Genomic DNA, 24,288 nt, shown 5'->3' with positions numbered 1-24,288 from the left:
GGCAGGGAGCGACCGCGGCTGGAGCCCCTGGGAACCTGGCGATGGGGAGACAGTGCTCTGAGCATTCTCATGGCTTTGAATGGCGTCACCTAAGCGTAACCTCTAGACAGGCTCTGCTTAGTGTCAGGCATGTACCTAACTCCCCGTTACCATTTGGCTTGTGTCTTACCAATGTCCCAACCTCACACGTCCGGTGAGGCTTCCTCCCTCTGCCCAGCCACCGGTCCTGGTCAGCGGGGCACCTCCATCACCAGTGGCCACGGCCAGAACCTGGGAGCCGCTCGCCGCGTGAGAGGAGGAACGGGCGTGAGCACAGTGGCCTGGTGACGTGCGTGTGTGTTTTGCCAAAAGAAGTTTCTCCCAAGAGTTGTTTCTTCTGTAAATTCATTAAGCTCGGCTTGGCGATGATATTATTTCAAATTTGTTTGGTTTAACCTCTTCAGATAATTAACAAGAGGCAAGCTCTTAGTGAATTTTAACTTCAGTCGTTTATGTAAAAAGCGGTAGGTGTCTGGGTGTGCTTAGACTAGGAGCAGTTCTGGTGTGAATGCCACTTAATAACAGCACCTCCGTCTCGGGTCATCCGGGTCATGCCCATCAGTCTCCTCCCTGGGAGGGGAGGGCGTGTGTGGCCTCTGGACACCCCACGGGACTGACTGGCCACCCGTGGGGACCAGGAACTCCAGGCTGCATGTCAGAGAGGCCGGTCCGTGGGGACAGGCTGGGAGGCCCCTGACGCCCCGTCTCGGGCAGTTCCAGCGGCCGGTGGGAAGACGTCGTCTCCAGGGTGGCCGGCGGGTGAGGAGCCCTGGGCTGCTGCTGCTTCGCGACACGAGCCAGCGCCCAGCTGTTGGCTCGCCGCGCACTGTGGGTCCCGCAGTAATGACAGGGGCAGAGGCCACCGGAAAGTTCCCGCTCCGCGGCCGCAGCGGCCGTTATTATTCGTCAGGTTTGTGGCAGTGGGACTTTCTGTTGTTGTTTCCAAATAGAAGCAGCTGAGCTTCATTTGAAATGTTTTTCTTTCATTCTTTTCTCATCTGTTTTGATCAGCATCCTTGATGTGGGTTTTTTAATGTTGTTTTTATTGGAGGGGGAGGGGCAGGGATAGAAGGAGAGTCCAAACAGGGTTGTGTTTTTTTTCTGTTCTTTCTTCTTTTTCCTCCCTTCCTTTTTTCTTTACCTTTTTTTGTTTGTTTGTATTGAATACCTCATTTGTAAGTTTCGCATGCACACAGCACCTTAACCGTTTGTGGGAATAATAAGCAAACTCTCTTTCTTCGTAGTCCGATAGCATAGTGTCCACAGCATCATCTCTGGAGCAGACAGACCCTGGTTCTGCCGCTTGTTGAATTCTAAGCACCTCACTGAGCCCCCTGAGCTTTAGCCTCTTTGCCCCACAGGGTATGGTGGAGGTTTGTAAATTGCCCAGCGTATAGTTTCTCAACAAATAGATCTTGTACAGAGACCCTGTTATAACTCCGGATCCCTAAGAGAGAGGTATAAATGCCGCTCCTGATTGTGCTGAGTCAGTGTGAAAGCTCCACAGTGATGATGGTGATGATGTCACAGAACAGAACGGCGAGCTCGCACCCAGGTTCACAGCGACACAGATGGGTGCCGGTGCAGTTTGGCGAGAAAAGGACAGGTTTTTCCCATAAATAGTGTGAGACCAGTTAGAAGTGCATGCTGGGCCCTGGCCGGGTGGTTCAGTGGCTGGAGCAGCATCCCGTACACAGGAAGTTGGCGGGTTCGATCCCCAGTCAGGGCACATGTCCAGGTTGTGGGTTTGATCCCCAGTTGGGGCGCGTATGGGAAGTGACCAGTTGATGTTTCTCTCTCTCCCTTCCTTTCTCTCTAAAATCAATAAAAACGTATCCTCGGGTGAGGATTTTAAAAAAGTCCTTAATGGGAAAAACTCATCACCCTTACCTCAATCCTTTCTCAAAGCGCTGGCGGGGCCTGGAGTGGCCTGAACGTGCCACTTCCTGGCACCTGCCCGTGAGCCAGCAGGCCCCCTCCCAGGTATGTGCCCATCAGAGGGCGTGCCCAGCATGGCGCCGCCTGGCCAGGCGAGCAGTCTTTCTTGCGGGAGTTAGATCTTCGCCGTTCCCTGTGCGTGTGGGACGTTCCGGCGCTAGCGCCTCATCTTGGCGAATGTAGGAATTTTAGAATAAACACAGAAACGGTTCACTCTGTCCTTTTTATGGGGCTCCAGCTGGTGACTGGCCTGCCCAGCGGCAGCGAGAGGGCGGCCCAGGGGAGGCCTGGGACCCGGGCTGGCGCGCCTGCCTGGCTGGTGTCTGTAAAGGTGTCAGCGTGTCCCCTTGCGGCACTTCCGTCACCTCGACGTTAGGAGCAGGGACTGGCCGGGGCCCTTTCCCCTGGAATCGGCTTCCTCCTGGGGGTGGGCAGGGCTTGCCTCCCTTTGCTTCCGGGTCCCACACAAACAGTCGCCAGCGTTCGGGTCATTTGTTCACGTTGGGCTGACATTAAGGAAAAACTGGAAAGCCTCATAGTGCTGTTTTGCTTTAAAAAGATGAATTTTTGTTTTGGCTTCCCCACAGTTGAACGTGGTTTTTTTGAAGCTCTCGTTGATTCTCTTAGCCCTCTCCTAGTGCGATTGAAGATGCACAAACCAAATTGTTCTCCCCACCACCGCACACAAGTGCGCAGTTTCACAGGTTCGCGGGGGCCTCCCCAGACCCCGTGTGAAGTGAGTCGAGTGTGGGGCTAAGGAGTGGGCACACAGATGCCACTTCCAGGTCGTTTAGAGTGTAACCCGCTGCCACCGAGCACCCCACACCCACACACACAGATGCAGGCATCCAAATAGACGCGTTCAGAATGAAAGCGGGGAGAAGACCGGTTTTCCACAGCTTTATGGTTACCTAGCAATTCTTCCAGGGCTTGAAGCCGACATTGGAGGGTCAGATGTAATGTAACGAGTGAGGCTTTCACAAAGGGAACTGTCTCCTTGTCCAGGTGTCTGGGTGAAAGTCAAGCTATTTTAAAATGACACAGAAATGAAATGCTTGGAATTGTGTCCACGTGCCTCTCAGTTCTGTGCTTCTCGGTGTCCTGTCTGAAGTGTCGCGGCGTCACCACCCAGGTTTGTGCACGGGAGCGTGCGGGCGGCCCTGTCTGCCCTCGCCCTCTCGGGTCTGCACGCGGGCGTGGCCTTCGGCCCTTCACCCAGCGGCCTGGATGCGGCTGCGCTCGGAGCAGGTGTGGCCCGGCCCAAGGTGCCTGGAGCTGCCCCGGCCCCGGGCTGCGCGATAAGCAGCATTATTATGTTTGTATTTCCTTACAAAGCTACTTATTTGCCAGTTTTTCTCTTTGCATTCGCTGTATTAAAAAGCTCAGTGCCTCTTGGCTGTGTTCACTTTTTCATATTGTCTCTTTAAATACCATCCCACAGGATCCGTATTTTGTAAGACATTGAGAGGCCGGGTTGCCGGAGCCTGGCACCGAGAGACAAGTTCCGGGTGACCCTGACTAATGGCAGTGTTTTTGCCTAAAATGACGTTGGCCAGATTTGGCCGTGCCAGCCAGGGTCTGGTCAAAACCTCGGCGTGCCGGACCCTTTCCGCAGGTTAAGTGGTAACTCCTAGCTGCTTTGTTTTGAGATCCTCATTCTCTGCGGGGAGTTGTGTTCTCTGTAGCACTTTTCTAGAACCAACAGGTTTTTTAAAAAAACAACAGAAACCTCGTGCTGGCGGCGAATGCGCTGCGGTCCGCGCATCCCTGAGCCCCAGGATCCGGGCGCTCGAGGTGTCGGCAGAGTTCTCGGCGCCGGCCGGGCCTGGGACCTGCGTTTGGCACACCAGCCCGCCCTTCAGGTCTCCCTTCCATCCCCCAGTTTCTCACAGCGACTTATTTTGAAATGTAATATGCACACCAAAAAGCGAGAGGAGTGTGTGTGCACTGTTTGCAAATAATTACAAAGGAGCCGTGAGCCAACACCCAGGTCAGGCGGAAACACCGCGGCCTCTGAGCCCTGCCCATCCAGCCGCTCCGGAACCCTGGCTCAGCGCGACCTGCCCGTTGGCCCCCGCACCCCGCCGTGCTGTGGGGTGGCCCGTTTTTAAACGTCTGTGAATGGCGTCACGGCTTGCCTTTTGTCATCGGGCATTCAGAACCGTGATTGCGATTCGCCGAGTCGTTGCGGGCGGGTTCCTGTGTCCGTTGCGAGAGGATTTCGCATTTGTTCCGTCAGCTGCTGGGGGACACTCGGCTTATTCCTCCTTTGGGGCCATTGGGGTTCATGCTGCCGAGAGCACTTCTGTGCGTGTGTGTCCCGGGCGTGAGCGTGCGTCTTCGGGGTGTGGACCTTGTGCGGCTGGTGTGGCTCCAGCTTTCTTCCGGAGGATGCCAGACTCTTCCAGAATCCCGTGTGCCAGCTGGTACTCCACCGGCGGTGGCCCAGAGTGCCCTGCGCTCACGTCCTGGCCACCACGTGGTGCAGTCAGACTGTAGAGTTTTGCCTGTCGGAGGAGTATGTGTTGCTGTTGTGATGGTGATTTTAATTTCCCTAATTAGCAATATGTTTATTGGCATTTGGGTTTCCTGTGTCGTGAAGAAGCTGTTCAATTTTGTTGCCTATATTTAATTGAGGAATTCTTTTATATTCAGGATATCGGATCTGTGTTGACATAGTCCCTCCCATCCTAGTGGCTTGTTTTGTTTTTTATTTTCTTTCTAGTATCTTTATTATTGAGATGTAGCTTACGTATAGTAAAATGCCAGATGGGAGAAAGTGTCCCAGTGTGTGTCCACCCCGTGTCACACCCAGCGGGCGGGGAGGGCGTTCCCCCCTCCTCCCCGCACCAGGCCCACAGCTGACGCTGCTCTGGCTTCGCTGGTGTTTGGATGAGTTTTCTTCTCTCTGTGGTGAGTGGTTTTGCGTCTCACCAAAGACCCTGAGGTCATGGCCTGGCCCGTGTTTTCATCTGGACGCTGGATTGCCCCGCCTTTCCCGGTGGGTCTGTGATCCCAGAAGTTAGTTTCCGTCTGGCGGACAGCGGAGGCGCAGTTTCTAATGTTCCCTGTGGTCCCAGCCGTGACGAGACCTTGCTTTCGCCCGGCTCTGCAGGATCTTACCATAAGCCGCAGTCCCGCGGGCATGGCTCTGCCCGGTTTGGTGCGCCCTGGTCACGTGGCGATCCGTGCCGCCTGCTCTCCGTTTCGGCTCAGCGTGTGCGGCCCTGCTCCTGTGCCTGTCCTCCGTGGGTAGAAGCCTTTCCAGTGTTAAAGCCTCGTGCGTGTCCTGTCCCTGTGTGGCCGGTCCATCTCTGCCTGTTACTCTCTCATGCTCCGCTCTGCACTCTGAGCATCTGTGCCGCGCGGCACTGTTCCAGCTGCTGGCACTCAGCGGCCGCCAAGGGGACCGTCTGTGTTCCCGGGGGTGGGCCCACCAATGCAGCGGAGGAAGGAGCCCCAGCCTCACCTCCAGAAGCCTCTGCTGTGTGCCCCCAGGAGCCTGGGACACCCCTCCCTGGGGCTGCATTGGAGCTGCCTGAGGGCAAACCAGCCTGATCGTCTGACCGTTTTATGGGTCGCCCGGCCCAGAGAAGGTGCATCCTCCTCGGCCTCCCCACTGGCCTCCCTGCTCGCTGGCCTCCCTTCTGCCCGGCCCCGGGCTCCTCCACTCGCGCCCGCACCCACGGCCCTCTGCCGGGGGCCCCACGCTCCACTCCACCAGCCGCAGAGGTTCCCGTCACTTCTCAGCTCTCGCTTGCTGGCCTGGCCCGCCGCGTCCTCTCCGACTCGCCAGGTGACCGTTTCTTCTTTTCCTGTGGTTCCTGCTCAGTGTCCCCGCCGAGGCCACCCCCCTTGTCATCGTCCTCCCGGGACGGGCTTTGTCGCGCACCTGTTCAGTGGAGTGTGGTCTCGCCGCCGCCTCTGCAGAAGCCACACCGCAGGGCCAGGCCCCGCTGTCCTGTCGGCTGCTGTGCCGCAGCACTGAGCACGGGCCTTCGCGCTTGTTACAGCGAGTGAGCACGGCCTGGCGAGACGCTCGGGAGCATCAGGTGTGGCCAGAGTCTTGGTTGTGTCCGCATCCCTCTGGACGCCAGGACAAGCTCCGAGGCGATGCTGTGGAGAGAGGAGTGGGGCCGCCGCCAGAGTTGGAGTCTGTAGCTGAACGAGGTCTCCCCGAGCGAGTCCCTCGGGGTAAAGTCTTAGAAGGGACGTGTCGAGGGAGAGCTTTAGATCCAGTGTCCCCGCCACTGCCAACGTGGCTTTTAATAGTCCGACGTGTGGGTGCTGACTTCCCGTCGGTGTCGGGTTATTCCCAGGTCACGTGCTGTTCCACGCGGACCCAGCAGGCTCCGCCCGCGGTGAGGACAAGCTCAGGGCTCACCAGTGACTCAGAGATGGCGGCCGACAGCACGAGGCCCGGCTGCACCTCCTGGTTGATGCTGCGGCCCAGCGGAGCCTCCTGGCGGCCCTGTCCCCACCGTGGGCGCCCGCTCCTCACTGCTGACCTCGGCGCGGCGGGGGGAGGGGGCGCCGTCGCTGCCTTCGCCCGTGCGCCTGCAGCTGTGCTGGCCGCCGTGTCCTGTCACGTAGGTGGGTGCGTCTCTGCTTCGAAGTCGGATTCGTTTCACACTGCTCACTGGCCACTTCCAGAGGCATCATCAGAGGCGGTCACACCGGCTGAAGGTGGCTGGCACTGAGGTCTCTGAGAGAAGGGACCTGCTGCAGGTCTGAGCTGTCCCGTCTTCCGCTGGTGAGCGGGCACAGCCCCGAGGCCGGCGCTCAGACTCAGCGGGGAGAGCCCGCCCCCCGCCCTCCCTCCTCCCGCCACAGCCGTGCTCAGGCAGCGAGGCTGAGCCTGCGTCCGCCCCGCCGCCCCCGCCCCGTGCCACCCAGGCCAGCAGTGCCCCCTGCGCCTCAGAATGGGGCCACTGCCTGCGCCGAGCGTGTCTGCGGCCGGGACAGCCGCGGGCACTGTCTGTCCTGGGGGCAGGGCGCTGTCTGTCCTGGGGGCAGGGCGCTGTCTGTCCTGGGGGCAGGGCGCTGTCTGTCCCGGGGGCAGGGCGCTGTCTGTCCCGGGGGCAGGGCGCTGTCTGTCCTGGGGGGCAGGGCGCTGTCTGTCCCGGGGGCAGGGCTGCCTGTGCTCATCGTGGGCGCCGCTGCTAGTTCGCAGGTACCTGGCAGTGGGGCTCCTGGGACCCACCGCGTTCCTCCTGCCAAGCCTCGCTGACGCTGAAGGCGGCGGGGACTCTGGACAGAAACGCGCTCGAGGCAGCTTCGTGTTTGATGTTCCTTCACCCGCGGAGCACGCCTCCTCCCTGGCAGAGGGGCCTGGGCTTCCCGGGGTCTCCCCGGTTCCACGGTGCCTGTTCGTAGATCCCTCCATCGCCAGGACGCGGTGACCTCGGGTTCCATCACACCCTGCCCTGCTCCCTCTGGCAGGAAGCCCCGCAGTGGCCCTGCGGGGAACGTGGGCGCCGGGGAACCTGGGCGCCGGGCGGCGGCGCTGGCTTTGGAAGTTGGCTGTCCAGACGCCTCTGCCTGGCGCTTCCTCCCTGCGGCGTGGAGGCGGCGCTGCGCGGCACGGGGCGTCCGCCAGCCCGGAGCTGACCGAGGGCTGGGGGCCCCGTCCACGGAGAGGGGAGCCGGGGCGCTCACCCAGCAGATGCAGGAAGCGTTCCGACCCGATGTGCGCAGTGACAAGGACGAAGGCGGGAGCCCCGGCGCCCAGGTCCGCACGCCTGGGGAGGAGTCGGGGTCACCACCACAGTAGGGTGACAGTGGCACGCGAGGGTAGTCACGGAGAAGACGCCCTACGTGATGGCTGAGAGGGTTATTCCCGGCTATCCCAACCCCCCGTGCGGCTGCCCGAGCCGGGCTCTCAGCGCTGTGCCGTGCGCGCCTGGGAAGGGGCGGTGGAGAGCTGCCCCAGGAGCAAATGGAACCACTGTGGCCCCGCCTTTCGTGTGGTTGGAGTTAGAAGTGGTCTCGGTTGGTTCTGATCCCGAAACCTGTTGGGTGACGGGGATAACAGGCTGCGACCGCCCCGGCCCGCGCTGTGCTTTTAAGTGGTTAGTAAAACGCTTCCAGAACGGGGGGCGCAGAGTTGGTTTCTGGGCCGCAGGATCCCTCACCAGCAGGCCTGCAAGTGCGGCCGCTCGGCCACAGGGCTTTTGGGTGGGGGTGCGTGTGGCACCGCGGGCAGGGCACCGCCTCCCCATGACGTCACTGCCAGCTGTGGGCTTGCCAATCGGTGACAGCAGCGCCTCATTGTGCCCTGCTCTTCTGGGGTGCGTGCACTGTGCACGTCTGGGATCGGAAAGGACTTGCGCACAGTCCACCAGGGCCCAGGGCAGGCGGCAGTTCCGCGGTCCTCGGTCCTCCCGTGCCCGTGAGGTGACACTGCGGAAGTGGGGGCCTGGGGAAACGGAGAGCTGGCTCAGGCCTCTGGTAGGGGAGGGAGTGACCCACCATGACCTGAACAGCTGGTCCCCCTTTATGTATGTGTGTGTGTGTGTGTGTGTGTGTGTGTGTGTGTCCTCACCTGAGGATATTTTTCTATTGATTTTTAGAGAAGGGAGTGGAAGTGGGGGGGTGGGGGGGAGAGAGAAACATCGATGTGAGAGAGACACATCAATTGGTTGCCTCCCACACGCACTCCTACCAGAGACGGGGATTGAACCTATAACCCAGGTGTGCGCCCTTGACCCGGAATCACACCTGAGAGCCTTCGGCGCATGGGCAGATGCTCTAACCCCTGAACACACTGGCCAGGGCATAGCTGATCTCTCCCTTTAACACGGGTGGGGCACCCCCGCCCGGCCTGCAAGCCGGATGAGGCCTGAGGAATCGTTCGGTCTGGCCCTGCCACGGCAACCGCAGGCGGGACTCGAAATGCAGTAAATCTGGGAGCTTTTCTATAGCAGCCTGAGTGTGCGTTAGTGATTATATTAAGTGAGTGACGTAATATCCAGATGGCCCTGGGAGGAAGGTTCCCACCCTGCTTTCAAGGGTCAGCTGATGGGCAGGAAGTTGCCTGTGAGGACAGTGCGTGGCCGCGTCGCGTGGACAGTGCTGACTGCGCAGGGATGGGGCCTCCTGGCCCACGCGGCGGTGACAGCGCTGGGCCTTTGCGGCTCCTGGGAGTTGGAGGCAGAGACCAGCTGCGGCTGCTTTTGAAGAACCCGCTTTCCCAGGTGCCCCCGTCAGTGCTGAGGTGCTCTGGGCCTCCTGCAGCGCCCTCAGCGCAGCCTCCTCTCCGTCCCCATGGCGGCCTGCGGTCCCCGCCTCTCTGGTCGTCCTTTCTCACCAAGCCCGGCGCCAGCAGCGGCCAGCAGTGGCAGAGCCAGGGGCTCGCGTTCACGGTGCTGCTGTCAGGGCACTGCCGAGCCCAGAGCAGTGCGCGTCGGCGCGGCCGGAGCCCGCCAGCCACAGCTGTCCCTCAGATGTAACTACAGACACATGGGGACTGGACACCAGATAGACCAGCAATTGGAGAAGGAAGCGGCAGCCCAGATGGGCGGTTTGTGGTGGTACTGACCCGCGCTGCTCAGCGTCAGGCAGGGGCTGGGCGCAGTCTGCTCGCTGGGTGCGGCCTCGCTGGGTGCGGCCTCGCTGGGTGCGGCCTCGCTGGGGTGCGGCCTCGCTGGGGTGCGGCCTTGCTGGGTGCGGCCTCGCTGGGGTGCGGCCTCGCTGGGGTGCGGCCTCGCTGGGTGCGGCCTCGCTGGGGTGCGGCCTCGCTGGGTGCGGCCTCGCTGGGGTGCGGCCTCGCTGGGTGCGGCCTCGCTGGGCCCTTCCGCCGCGGAGGAGCGCAGTTCGCTGACGCCTGCGGAGAGGAAAGCACAGGTGATGGAAGCAGGTGGAGGCGGGAGTGGCATGAGCTGCGCAGTGAAGTCTGAGTGTAAGACGGGCTCACCTGCCCAGTAGAGCGTGTGGCGCTGTGAAGGGGAACAGAACGGGGTTCCAGATCCTTCCCCCACGGGACCATTATCTGCCCGCCCCACTTCCGTGTTTGCCCTAAGTCGCCCGCCCTCCCTGCCCCCCCGGGCCCGGGTTCCGGAATCTGCAGCAAGTGCCCTGATGCTGGCTCCTGGAAGGTCCTCTTCCTTCTCCCATCAGCTCCAGTGGCTGCGGTGAGCCTCCTGACTGGACCGGGAGCGTGACTTTGGCACGTGCGTCTGCGGGTTGGGCTGTTCAGCCGGGAGGTTCTCTGTTGGTGCCATCTCCCGGCCTCCATGCTTCTCTGCTGGCGTCGGTACCTGACCTGCACCGGCCCCCGGTCCCGTGTTGGGCTAAGCCTCTGAGTCCCACGCACAGCTGCCTGGAGGGCGAGAGCCGCTTCTCACTCTCACCCTCCCAGGCTCAGCCATCCCCGGGGCTCTCACCCCCCCAGGCTCGGCCATCCCCGGGGCTCTCACCCCCCCACCCCCAGGCTCAGTCATCCCCGGGGCTCTCACCCCCCCAGGCTCGGCCATCCCCGGGGCTCTCACCCCCCCAGGCTCAGTCATCCCCGGGGCTCTCACCCCCCCAGGCTCGGCCATCCCCGGGGCTCTCACCCCCCCCAGGCTCAGTCATCCCCGGGGCTCTCACCCCCCCAGGCTCGGCCATCCCCGGGGCTCTCACCCCCCCAGGCTCAGCCATCCCAGGGCTGAATCTCTGTCGTCTGGGGCTGTTTGGAGACACCCAAAGGGCCTCATGGCGTCCTCCTCCAGCCTGGCTGCAGGTGCTTCCCGGAGGCTGTGACACAGGCCCCTGCCTCTGTTTGCAGTCGCTATGGCAACGTTAGAAACACTGTTCCTGGAGCGAAGCACACAAGAAAGCACTTGAAGTGTCGGTGGATTAGAGCTTTAGAAGCTGTTTAATTTTCTCCCCCTCTTCCTTTCTGCTGTCTCTTTGGAGAGGGAACAAGAGGGCAATGTGAATATTAACTGGGACCCGCTTTAATCTCCGTCACACTCGAGGGTCCGGGTCCCACAGACACCGGAGGCCGCGTATTCATGAGCCAGGCTGGGGCGGGGGTGGGGGGCAGTGCATAAGGGCTCTATTGCACCGTTTCTCTTGTCCACTGGTTTTATCGAAGGAACAACTACTAAGGCTTGGTTTTTACATTATGATTAAGTTGGAGACCCTAGACTGGACTTCTACAATGTCCTCATGACATGGGGACAATTAGAGGACCTCATGAGGTGTTATGTTATAAACTAGAGGCCCAGTGCATGAATTCGTGCACGGGTGGGGTCCAGCTGGCCTACCGGGCCTGTTGGGAGGAGGAGACGGGGAGGTTGGTCAGCCAGCCCACCCTGACTGGGGCTGATCAGGGCCGGGCCAGCTGGGAGGAAGGGTCGCAGGTGATTGGCTGGCGGGCCCTGCCCCCAATTGGGGTGGGGGTGCTGATTGGGGGCAGGGCAAGCCATGGGGAGGGGCTGTGGGAGGTTGGCCAGCCAGCCCCACCCCCAATTGGTATGGAGTGGTGGCTGGCTGGGGGGCTGCTGGCTGATCCGGGTGGGGTGGGCTGATTGGGGGTGGGGCTGGCCGTGGGGAAGGGCGGGGTGGGGGTGTTGGCCGGCCAGCCCCATCCCCACCCCCAGATCAGGCTGGTTTGCTGGCCGCAGTGGCATCATGGTGACCTGTCCTTCCGGTGTTCAGGTCGCTGGCTTTTTATATATATACTAGGTGTACCGGTTAATAATGGCGGATTTTGTAATCAAAGAAAACACGATAATTTCAAGAGAAACATCAAAAGTGCTGTATTCAAAGTAATGTCCATTGCTAGCTACACATTTCCCCCATCTTTCAGGGAATTTGTGGATACCGTCCCAATAGAACTTTTCTTGTTTTGAGGCAGACCATTCAGAGACCCAATTTCCCACTTCTTCGTACGTTTTGAAGTGCTGCTCAGAAAGTGCGTGTGCCATCGATCGGAACAAGTGGTCATCTGAAGGAGCAAGGTCTGGTGAATACGGCGGGTGGGTTAATACTTCCCAGGAAAGATCTTTAAACGTGTCTTCACCTGGTTTTGAAGTGTGTGATGGTGCGTCATCATGAAGCAAAATTCCTTTGCCGTGTCTTCTGGCCCATTCTGGTCGTTTCATGATCAAAGCGTGGTTCAAATTGATTATTTGTTGTCGGTAGCGATCAGTATTAACGGTTTCACCTGGTTTTAGAAGCTCATAATACACCACACCTTCCTGATCCCACCAAACGCAGAGCATTGTCTTCTTTCTGAAGCGACTTGGCCTTGCAGTCGATGTTGATGGTTGACCTGGATCAACCCATGATTTTGTGCGTTTGGGATTCTCAAAGCCACTTTTCATGGTCAGTCACAATTCGATGCAAAAAAGACTTTCTTTCGTGCCATTGAAGTAGCATTTTACTGGTGACTTTTCGGTTTTCCATGTGGCACCCATTTTCCTTCCTTTAAAATCCTTCCCATTGCTTGTAAATGATCAGAAATTGTTTGCTGAGCAACAATCTTTCTGCAAGTTGTTTTTGAGTTTGACACCCATCTTCATCCAATAATGCTTGTAATTGTTGGTCTTCAAACTTTTTCGTTTGACCTGGACGTTCTTTGTCTTTCACATGGAAATCACCACTTTTAAAGCGTTTAAACCAGCGCTCACAAGTATCTTGAGATGGAGCATGTTCACCATAAGCTTCCCGAAGTATACGATAACTTTTTCTTCAAAATAAAGTAATGAATTAAAACTTCCTGCAAATGCTCTTTTTTTAGCACGAAATTCGACATTTTTAAGCGTAAAAATATCTATGATGTTAACACCTTCAGCAAATTTGACATATGAAGTTTTGAAGCTTGCTGTCAATACAACAAAATAGCACACACATCAAATCACATATATATGAACATACGTGTAACTCCATCTAGGGGGAAAGTCCGCGTTATTAACCGGTGCACCTGGTAGACGGCAGCCCAGAGTGAGGGGCTCACTCGGAGGCTCCGCCCGGGAGGGGTGGCGGCTGCAGCCTCCCAGGCAGGGCTCTCCTCGCAGAGGAGGCGGGATTAATGCATGGACGTAAGGATGCGGACGCACTTCGGTGGACGTGTTGAGGTTCTGCTGTCGTCTGTTTGTTCTTTCTGGTTCTCAAGGTACCGAGAAGCCCCCGCTCCCTCCCCTGCACCTCGTTTCCCCGAGACCGGCTGGGGAAGAGCGCGGAGGGCCCCGCTGCCGCGGCTTCGGTGCTGCTCTGTGAGGGTGTCCGCTCCCCGGGCCCCGGCGCTGGCGTCGGCTCTCATTCTCCTCCCTCTCCGTGCGCCTGTCCTGGAGTCAGTGGGGATCGGGTCAGCTTTTCAGCAGAAATTAGCCACCAAACCCTTCACGAATGAAATGCTATTAAAATACCATAACAGCCCGGCCAGCGTGTCTCAGTGGTTGAGCGTCGACCTATGAACCAGGAGGTCACAGTTCAATTCACAGTCTGGGTTGCGGGCTCGATCCCCAGTGGGGGGTGATGCAGGAGGCAACCGATCAATGAGTCTCGTCATTGATGTTTCTCTCTCTCTCCCTCTCCCTTCCTCTCTGAAAGCAATCTATAATGATAAAAGCATAATGTGCTAATTAGACCAGACGTCCTTCCGGACGCTGCGAGGGCAGCCCGGGTCGCGGGTGCCGGAGGGAAGCCGGTGCCGGCAGCCGGGGGAAGGAAGGCCTCCTCTTGCATGAACTTGGCGCATCGGGCCTCTAGTAAAATGTAAGAGCAAACAAGCCTAACAGTATTTTCACAACACGCGGTGGCTGCCTTCCCAGATGAACATGATTCAAGTCCACGCTTTTGTCCGTCCACATGGGACCTCTGAGGTTTGTTGTCACGGCCTTTTATGGACACAGTTCAGCATCTGCCTGGTTTGCATTTATGTTGGTTTACTTTCCTCTGATCTCAGCCCTGCAGAGCCCTGAGTCAGGGCTGTGGGTCGTGTGGTGCCCAGGCCCCGCCCCACGGGGAGTGGGAGACACGCTCACTGTGGACACTGACGCGGGCAGACACTTGCCAGCACTGGGCTGGAGCGGGGACAGAGGTGATGACACATCACCTTGATGAGGAGGGGCCCAGGGGGGCTGGGCAGACAAACATCCACATTGCGTATCCGTGCTCCACGTCGTGTGGGGCCTGAGGCAGAGCTGGGGTACGGACATCTGGTAGGTGTGGCCCCAGCCCTTACACAGGTGGGCACAGTGATGTGGGAACGAGAACGAGAAAGCTCTGGGAACATCCCGAGGGCGCACCGAGCCAGCTGTGTGCGGGCGGCCGGGTGGGGGTGGGGTGGTGTTGGGGGGCAACTGCCGGGGCGGGGGGCACTTAGCGTGTCTGTGAGAAATGAAAGGGCGGGGGAGGGGGAGGCATGTCCCAGGTTGGGGCTCGCGTGTGGGACTGACATTGCTGGAGCCTCAGGGCTGAAGGGCCCGCAGCGAGACCGGAACGCGGGCCGTGCTGGGCAGCGGCCGTTTGCCTGGACTGCGAGCCTGTGCACCGGGAGGGCCCGCCGGCCTCGATCCCGTTCCAGCCCCAGCCCCGCAGCTGTCCGGGCTCTCGGCGCGGGGTGGGAATGTGGGGTTCCCACTCAGTATCGGTGCGTAGCCAGGAGGTTCGGGAAGCAGCCGCCTGCTCTGGCACTGGGAGCGGAGCGGTTGGCACGGGAACCCGGTCCCACGTGGCTTTCCGGCCTGAACGCCCCCTTTCTCATGTCTCTCCTCCCGTCGGGTCTCGAGGGCGCGGCCTCTCGCTTCCCGCGAGGAGCTGGGCGGCGTGACGGCCGGCCCTGCGTGGCAGTGGGTCACGCTCAGGGCCGCTGGCAGGCGGAGGCGCTTCCGCGGGGGCTGTTAGTCTTCTGGGTCCGGCACAAGGTGGGGCCTGGTGACTGGGGGAGGGAGGAATTCATTTAGGTTTTATGCGTTGGAGTGTCTCTGGCTCCAGGAGAAAAATGTGGCTTAGCAAGGCCCGGGGCATTGTGCGAGGGGGACAGGTCCGTGGCACGAGAACGTCCCCCCGGGGGGCGGGGGTGAGTACTGAGAGCGGCGGCCTCACCGGCTTTCCTGGCCTGGCACCTGGGCAGGGCCGTCCCGCACACTCAGTGGCTGCGGTGCCACGTGCCCGGGACCGGGCCGTCCCGCAGCGCTTGTCTGCGGGGCCCGGGTGTGCGGCGAGGCCCCTCGTGCAGGAGCCAGTGTGCCATCGAGGCCGCGACCAGGAGCGCGGGGCCAGGAAGGCCCCAGGGTGGGAGGCAGCTCGGGGGTGGGAACCAGGACGGAGCCACCTTTCAGCCCCAGAGAACATCCCGAACGTAAAACTTCCCGTGTTTTCTGCCTCCCATTTGTCTGACTTCAGGGACCGGCGCGTCTTTTCCTGTTTCCTGTGAGGTTTTTGAACCAGGGACACCATCTGACTCACTTTCTGCCCCAACCCTTCGAGCGGGAGCCACAGGCTGAGCGTGGGGCCTTCCCTGCTCCTGCGTGGTCGGGGCCACAGGCTGAGCGTGGGGCCTTCCCTGGCTCCCGCGTGGTCGGGGCCACAGGCTGAGTGTGGGGCCTTCCCTAGCTCCCGCGTGGTCGGGGCCACAGGCTGAGCGTGGGGCCTTCCCTGGCTCCCACGTGGTCGGGGCCACAGGCTGAGCGTGGGGCCTTCCCTGGCTCCCACGTGGTCGGGGCCACAGGCTGAGTGTGGGGCCTTCCCTAGCTCCCGCGTGGTCGGGGCCACAGGCTGAGCGTGGGGCCTTCCCTGGCTCTGCGTCATTGGGGCCAAGGGGCTGCAACCAGGACAGGCCTGGCACCTCGTGGCACACACGTGCCCGTCGTGGCCTCGGAGGCGCCGGCCTGGGAACGTCTGCCATCGGACAGGCCTTTCCCTGCTGCCGCCCCGGGCACGGGCAGGAGCGCTCTTCGCTGGGGAAGTGTTCATCCCTCCGGACCGACGGGGCCAGGCCCCCGTTCTTGGCACGTCCTGTGTGTCCCTGGCTCCAACGTGGAGATGTCCCGACAGCAGCGTCTCCCCGGTCCCCGCGGGGTGGGTGGCACAGCTCGGGGACGAAGGCGCAGGCCCTGGGGCCGCACGGTGCTCTGTCTCGTGGGGAGCGTCTCCTGCCCGCTGGGAGGGCTTCGTGCACAACCTGTGAAGTTGGGGGGCGGCGAGGCGGGGAGGGGGGCACTTTCCCGAGAGCACGGCGCTCAGCTGAAAGCACGCCCTGGACAGGTCCCAGCGGGAGTGGATTCCACGCGGCTCCTGGGAAACCATCTTGTTCAGTGGGCTTGCCTTCAGAGAGATGGTTTCTTGTCTGGTTCGGTGACATTCTGATTCTTTCCCTCGTGGCTAACAATTACCTGTGCGTGTGTGCGTGCATGTATGTGAGTGTGTGTGAGTGCACACACCCGTGTTCGTAAACTTCAGGGGTGGCTACTCTGCGCCTTTGCTTCTGCGTCCGTTCATCAGCAGATGCTGCCATCGCACACGGGACACGTGTGCATGCGTGTGTGCCATGTGGTAGGTGTGTTTCCGGTTGGGATGCATAGTTGTAGCACGTCCTCCAGAAAAGCACCCGTGGGTCGGCAGGTGCCGCTCCCGCCCCGCAGCCCCCCCCTCCCCCCACCCCCACCCCCCCCCGCAGCCCTCGCGGGCGGTCCGACAGCAGCGCGGCGGCACATTCCTTCACTCGGGGCCAGTCCTGACGCAGTGGGTGGTGTACGCCATCCGCAACCTCACCGAGGACCACAGCCAGAACCAGGACCTCATCGCCAAGATGGAGGAGCAGGGGCTGGCCGACGCGTCCCTGCTGAAGAAGGTGGGGTTCGAAGTGGAGAAGAGGGGTGACAAACTGGTCCTGAAAGCCACCAGCCCGCCCCCGCCGGTGAGTGTGCCGCAGGGAGGGCCCCCTCCGGCCCCTCGGACAGCAGGGTTCCGGCCGGGGAGCGGGGAGCGGGTGGGAGCGCTGCGCCCCCAGAGCGGAAAGGCGGCCTGACACCTGACGGCCGCTTCTGAGGAGTTCAATGTCATGCTCACTCGGGGGACTCGGAAGAGCACGTCACCCTGTCGGTCTGTTTCTGGCGGAAGGAGACTGTGCAGAGGGGGCTCCCGCTGCCCGGGCGGGGGGCGGGGGGGGGCAGTGCTGCTGGAGCTGCGGGTTCTCCTCGTTTCTGATCACGACCAGCGCTTCTCGCTCCCCCCCCACCCCCCCACCCCGGTGACTCGGAAACAGTTCTCTCTCTCTTCGCAGTGACGGCCTCCCCGGGAGCAGCGTCCGGAGTGTGTTTCACGGACGGTTCGTCTTCGCAGCGAGTGCAAGTGTTGGAAGGCTCGGCCCCGATTCAGGAGCTCGTCATGCTTAGATGCTAGCGTTCATGTGTTTCCGTGTAAACGTGAGAGTACATGCGTGTGCTGTTGTTTCTGTGCTTTAAACCCTAGCGTCTGCAGCCCGTCCCCTGGCCACGGGCCCTCGGGCCTGTGCGCTTCCTGCCGCCGCACGGGCTCCTGCGAGGCCGCCTGGGCGGAGACGGGGCTGCGGTCCCGTTCGCTCCCGCAGACGCCGCAGCCCCTTGGTTCCCTCCTGTGGGGCAGCTGACGCGGTGCCACTGTGATCCCTTCTCGCCCCTTCTCACCCTTCCGCCTCCCCAAGCACTGACAAGACGCCTTTCCAGTTAATTAATTCGAGAGATGCTGAAGAACAGCGCCCGCGCCCTCCCTCTGTGCTGGGGCACCGAGCTGCCCTTTGGAATTCCGTGGGGAGCCGGGGAAACGGGGCCATTAACTCTTCCCGCTCTGAACGTCCTAGAATCAGGCTCCTCGGGCCCGTTCCTGGCCCTGTGGTGCCTCTGGGGGTCTGCGCTCCAGGGACAGCTGTCCTCGGTGAGCCCAGTCTCCGAAGGCCGCGCCCGGGTGGCCGTGGCTTCGCTGGGATTGCGCAAGCAGCTTGGGGAGCGGGAGGCGACTTGACCCGGATCTGTCTGTCCGTCTGTCTTTACTTTCTCTGTATCTCCGTCGTAGAGTAGAACTGGGTGAGTGAGCTCCAGGCTGTGACCGTCGACCCGCAGCCTCCTCGGACCTCACTGGGAGGTCGTGGCCATCCGGGAAGCTCATCCCCCACCGCCTGTTGCTCCGCTACAACCCCGAGAGCTTTTGCACATCTGTTGGACCTTCCGAATCAGCAGCAGAGCCCAGCAGACGCCCAAACACGCTGTCCCAAAGTACCGCGCTTGCGCGTCCTCTGTAGCCGACTGATGCTTTGTAAACAGCCTGAGCATGAAATAAAGGTTGTCCGCTGTGCCCTGTCCTGTGTCCCTCGAGAGAAGTGTCAGCTTCTGGGGTTGGCGATCTGCAGGCAACATTTCTTCCTCTTGTTTGGGGCTTTCCACCAGGGGGGAGACATTGCGAAATTTAAAATGCAGAGCCGGCATTCTGTCCGGGACACAAGGAGTTAAACTCCGGTCCTCTGAATGGGAGCGGGCCAGAGGGGCACAGCGGGGCCCCTTCCCTTCACCAGGCTGCAATGGACACTCTGCCCTCAATGCTGTGCGCATCGGTGCGGCCACACAGACGTGCCGTGGAGCCGTGTAATGACAAACACAAGGACATAAAGGGAGCCTGTGGGAAGACAGCGTGGGGTGAGGGGTCTGTGTGCTCTAAATGGGAGGTGGGGGGCTCGCATTGTTGTGGCTGCGGGTACTCCCGGCGCATTAATTCCCACAGCAGCTGCCCGCCCTCCGCCTGAGCGCCTTGTTTGACACGCTGCCGAGGATTAAATCTCCGCCCCGTCCGTCATTTAGAAGGAGAGAGGGAAAAGGGGCAGGCAGCCTCTAGAGAGAGAACGGTCACAGCGAGCTCTCAAGGGCAAACCGGCGAGGCAGTTGAGGGTTAGCGCTGCAGGCCAGCTTCTGCCTGCCCTTGAGTCCCCGTTCTTGCAGATGATGTTTAAAAAGTCACTGGACAGTGGATGCTGGTGTTTCAAAAATATTCATTGTTACGATTTTAGTAACATACTCCTGAATTCATCATGTATGTATAAATGCATGTGTGTAGCTCCATATTAACACATCTCATAGGTTGGGGTTTTTGAGGGATGCTAATACTGAGACGCATCTTCTGTTGAGTAACTTATGCGTCTAACCACAGGGCTTTGCAAATTACTTAGAGATGTCTGTCTGCAAAATGGGAGATAGAGAAATGATTGCCGTCATTTGGGCTACCAATTAGTAAAATTTTTTTTACTTTTTTATTTTTTTAATATATTTATATTGGTTTCAGAGAGGAAGGGAAAGGGAGAGAGAGAGAGAAACATCAGTGATGAGAGAGAATCATTGATGGGCTGCCTCCTGCACGCCTCACACTGGGGATCAAGCCCACAACCTGGGCATGTGCCCTGACTGGGAATCGAACTGTGACCTCCTGGTTCATAGGTCAACGCTCAGCCACTAAGCCACGCAGTCAGGCTCAATTACTACATTTTAAATCAAAATTTAAATTTTGTGTGTGTCTATTTAGTGTTATCTTAAAGGCATTGCATACTGCTCTTATCACCTGTGACTTAAATGTCATTTAAATGTGTGTTGTTTTTTTACTACCTTTTAATTTCTATCCGCAAATGAATTAAAGATGCTGGAACAAAAATGCCAGTCTTTGCACACAGGAGGAGGACTTTAAAAACATGTATTCTCTCCTCGGTAAGTTCTGCACATGAACCTAAAGGAATCCGTTTGAGACTTAAAATGCAGAGAAGTTGAGGGCGAACCTTAACATTTAAGGTTTAACACAAAACCAGTCCTTTGGAGAAGAAAACCCCCACGGTGCTGTCCAAGGTTCTGATAGTCCCAGCTGCGTGGCCAGCGTGTGGAAAACCAACTAAAAACCCTTCTCGTCATCCAAGCAGGGGCCGCGGCCAGGTCTTCCTCGCCAGGCATTGCGCCGTGTTTCTCCCTGGGAGCGCTCCAGTGGACAGCAGGACAGCTCTGGTTTAGGCAGGACCCGGGGGTCAGGGAAGGTCAGGGCCAAGGACTTTTCTCTGAGAAGTGTCTGATTTAGAAAAGAGCAACCCGGCCGGTGTGTCTCAGGGGCTGAGCGTCGACCTAGGAACCAGGAGGTCACAGTTGGATTCCCCATCAGGGCACCTGCCTGGGTTGCAGGCTCGGCCCCCAGTAGGAGGCTTGCAGGAGGCAGCTGATCCATGATTCTCTCTCATTGATGTTTCCATCTCTCCCTCTCCCTTCCCTCTGAAATCAATGAAAATATATTTTAAAAAGAAAAGAGCAGGCAATTGGAGTCAAGCCGCCATGTCGTTGTCTCTCTCTCTCTCACACACACACACACACACACTCACCATGTTCTGCCCCCGGCGAAGGCGGAGGAGGCTGTTCCTGGCCCTGGTCCTGCCCTGGGCTTTCGGCCTGTGTGTGCAGATTAGATGAGGGACATGGCACCTTTGTCTTCTCCAGCTTTGCTCTCAAAGGCAATATAAACATGGCTATATTTCCATGTTAATCTTTAAAACTTCCGGCGCAGTTTCATCAACAAATTCTACCCACATTTTAGGAAGTACTGCCAGTCACTCACAGATTCTTCCCGGTAAAGAGGGAACACCGCACAACTCACTTTGTGAGGCCCGCGGAACTCCGCGGCCCCGAGAAGGAGGAGGCAGCAAAGGCCATCCCACGCGTGAACATGGGTCCAGGCCGCCTACGCACATCACTGACAGCTGCAAGTTGGTATAGCGTTTTCCAAAGCAAATAAACTTCACAGCATTAACAGAAAATCATGATCAATTCAGACCAAAGTATGAGAAAATTCAACATCCAATTTGTGATGTTAATTTTAAAATGAACACACTAGGGCATGAGAACGTGCCTGCATTAGAGATGGGGAGCGGGCCCCCATCCGGTGTGACTGCGGACTCCCTACCAGACGGGGAAACTCGGACACAGACACCAGGGCGTGCGTGCACGCGGGACAGTCCCGGGAGGAGGTGGCGAGAGGGCGGCCGTCTGCAAGCCGGGGAGCGAGGCCTCGAGGAAACCAAACTGCCCACTCCTGGGTCAGCCTCGCCTCCAGCCCCGGGGGAGAGGCTTTCTGTCCTCTAGCCGCCAGCCTGCCGCGTGCAAGCGGATGCAGGCGCACCGTGCTCGCAGCTGGATCTGTAAGACGCTTCGCCCTGCCCCCGCTTAGCTGCCGGGGTGCAGGGAGCAGGAGGCAGACGGCCGGGGTGCAGGGTGCAGGGAGGCTGCAGCGGAGTCGGAAGAGCCTCCTGCAGGAGCCGCAGCCGGTGGCTGAGGGGATGGGCCGGGCCCTGTGTGCGTTGGGCTGGAGCCAAGACAGGACACTGCCTCTGGGGACCTCCGCGCGGCTGCTGAAGGCTCACCCATGGGGAGACCTCGCACCCACCTGAGATGGTGGGGAGCCCCGGGCTGGCTGCAGGCGAATGAGGCGAAGCGGATGGCGCGGAGGCCACGCAGGAGGCAGCCTGGCCCCGGGGAGGGTGCAGACCGCGGTCCCAGGCCCAGTCCCGGGAGCTCAGGAAGTCCCCGGGCGTCCGAGCATCATGTCTCCCTCGTCAGCATCAGGCAAGAATCAGGTGAGGGTTCGACCTGACGGTGTACAGCAGGGTCCTCGCTCAGGAGACCCCGGCCAGAGCGGCTGTTCTGGGGGTTCCTGCAGGTGGGGTGGGGTGGGGTGCGGACAACCCAAAGGGAGGCCAGCTTGGCGGCAGAGGGCGGAGCCGAGGGCAGGCTCAGGCGCTGCGACCCGCCTGCCTCTGGAGAACCGCAGGGTCCATGAGCACCCTTCCCTGCTTCTCCGCAGCCTGCTCACTCCTCCTCCAGGAAGTCTTCCAAGGACGGGGTGCGCCTGCATCGGCACCTCCCTGATCCCGGGGCTCTGCACCATGGCCTTGGGCTGTTTCATGTGTCAGGGCCGCAGCTCAGAACGGGCGCTGGGGAGGGAGAGGAGTCTGCGGCCACTGCAAACAGCGTGCCTGGCACAGGGCCCGCTCAGTGCCGGGCGGGACAGGACAGGACGGCCCCGAAGCCGCCCCCCCCCCCCCCCCCCGTTTCCTTAGGGAACGGGGGACCCGGATCACCAAAATGCAGCTACAACCGGTAGGTGCCAGAGGCCCGGCCGCATCAGGCTGCACACGGCGGGTGCCCAGCCCCGTCTCCTCCGTGGATAAGACGCCACGGGAGCTTTCAGGGTGCATCGTTCTGCTGAAGCCCAGAGCCTACTGCACACGGACGCGAAATGGGGGCTTCCTGTACGTCATCCGGTCAGCACCCCGGAGCTCCCCGGGGCTGGGACACCCCAGTTCCGCCCCCACCTCTCCCCTCACCTTCCCCAGGAGCCCGAACAGGACTGGCTCCCTCCCCGTCGGCCTGGGCCCTCCACCGGTGGGCGGCGCCATCTGTCCCCCTCGGCCGGGTCCCCCGCCTCCTCCTCCCCCGCAGGCACAGGCCTCGCCCACCCTGAAGGGGACCCCCAGCTGCATTCACTGTGCGGCTCACTTGTCGTCAAGCTCGGTTCCCATCTCCCTAACGGAACTCGGAAAAATGGACACCAGCGTGTCCAGTCGATCCCTAAGTCTTCACCTGACGTCTTCCCAGCTGCAGATCCTGTCCTTTGCAGCAAATGTTAGAGACACTAAAACAGAGCCATGCTGTCCTTCCTGTGACTGAGCGGCGGAGTCGAAATACAGACAAATGTGCCACCTTCATCCATTTAAAAAATGAGGCTGCTTTTCTTTAACGTTTTCCCTCTGGAATCTGCATCTTCATGTCCTTTCTCTCACAGAACTTTACCCTAATGTGTTATTTTTACGCTTGAAATCACTCAGGATACGCATGGTTGCACATACACAATTAAATTCTGGCCATAACAGAAATAAATGAAAATCTATAACAAGCAGATACCCGGGAAATACCTGAATATTGGGAAATTTTAAAACGCACTCCTAGATAACCTGTGGGTGGAAGAAGAAATTATTAAACAAATTAAAGGTATGTTTATCTGCATGATAAGGAAAACAATGTATGAGAATTCTTTAAATGCAGCTAGAACAGTGTTTACGAGGAATTTGGAGCTTCAGGCTGCTTTGTTAGGAAAGGAGAGATTTCAAAGTGATGATCTAGATTTCCCATGTAAGAGGCTTCAGGAAAAGGGCAAATGAAACCCAGTTATGAGCAAATGCGGAATCAATACAGAACACGGGCAAGTGGCAGGGAAAGTCGTGAAAGGAAAAGATCAATCTCCAATGAGCCTGCTCAAGAAACCCCCCAATGACCCATATCAGCCACGAAAGACGGGGCATCACTACAAACCCTACAGACGTTAAAAGAAAAACGAGGGACTGGGGAATATGAACAACTTCATGCCAAAAAATATTGGAAACTTGAGTTTTTCTCTGTGCAAGACATGAATTATCAACATGGACCCAGAACAAGGAAATTCAAAGAGCTCTGTCTCTGTTAAACCAATTGTGTGGTTAATCTTCCCACAAAGACAACCCCAGGCCTCCGCCTTCAGGCTCAGCACCCTCTAAAGCGGGCCTCCCCTGCCGCCGGGGATCTGTCCAGAGCAGACACCTGTCGTGTCATCCTGCACCCAGAATTCCTCAGCAGCTTGCTCCCCAGGAGGACATTCCAGGCAACCTGACCCGGTGCTGCCTGCCTCAACCCAACCACCATCCTTCCCCATTTCATGTCCCCTGGCCGCCGCCTCCTCCTCCTCCTCCTCCTCCTCCTCCCCCTCTCCCCCTCCTCCCCTTCTCTTCTTCTCCTCCCCCCTCTCCCCTCCCCCTTTCCCCCTTTCCTCCCCCTTCTCCTCCTCTTCCCCTCCTCCTCCTCCACCTCTTTCTTCTTCTCCTCCTCCTCCTCCCCTTCTCCCTCCTCCTCCTCCTCCTCCTCCTCCTCCTCCTCCTCCTCCTCCTTCTTCTTCTTCTTCTCTCTCTCTCTCTCTCTCTCTCTCTCTCTCTCACACACACACACACACACACACACACACACACACACATACACCTCACTTCTACCCTGGCAGTACCGCCTACCCCCACCAGGGGGCATTGGGAATGTGTGGGAGCATGAGTTGCCACAACCACCATAGGGTGTCCCTAACATTCATGGGCAGAGGCTGGGGGTCAGACATCCAGCAGTGCCCGGAGCAGGCCCCACAGGAGGGGTGCCCCTGCAGAGGATGCCGGGGGAGCCCCTCGGAGTCCCCCGGGGGGTCAGACCTGCTGTGGCCCCGGGCTCTCTCGCCTCCTGTGGGGGGGGGGGGGGCGGTTCTACTCCGCCTCCGGGCTCTGCCAGCTGTGCTTCCCGGAGATCTTCCCAAACGGAG

At 59.5% G+C, this 24,288-nt stretch overlaps 1 protein-coding gene across 1 annotated transcript in view; it reads left to right on the top strand.

Moving 5' to 3' along the window:
* The window catches only part of ATXN10 (ataxin 10), a 125,303-nt gene extending 106,832 nt beyond the window's left edge, over window positions 1–18,471 (top strand). Inside the window, exons 11-12 of the mRNA XM_079774523.1 lie at window positions 16,644–16,828; window positions 17,195–18,471. Of these exons, the coding sequence (XP_079630649.1) occupies window positions 16,644–16,828; window positions 17,195–17,197 (188 nt within the window). The 3' untranslated portion in view covers window positions 17,198–18,471. The remainder of the gene's footprint in view (window positions 1–16,643; window positions 16,829–17,194) is intronic.
* Window positions 18,472–24,288: the final 5,817 nt, after the last annotated feature.

Source organism: Cnephaeus nilssonii (assembly GCF_951640355.1).
Source record: "Cnephaeus nilssonii genome assembly, chromosome: 6".
Classification (NCBI taxonomy): domain Eukaryota; kingdom Metazoa; phylum Chordata; class Mammalia; order Chiroptera; family Vespertilionidae; genus Cnephaeus; species Cnephaeus nilssonii.
The sequence above is the reverse complement of the archived record's forward strand: the minus strand, read 5'-3'. Positions and strand labels throughout refer to the sequence as shown.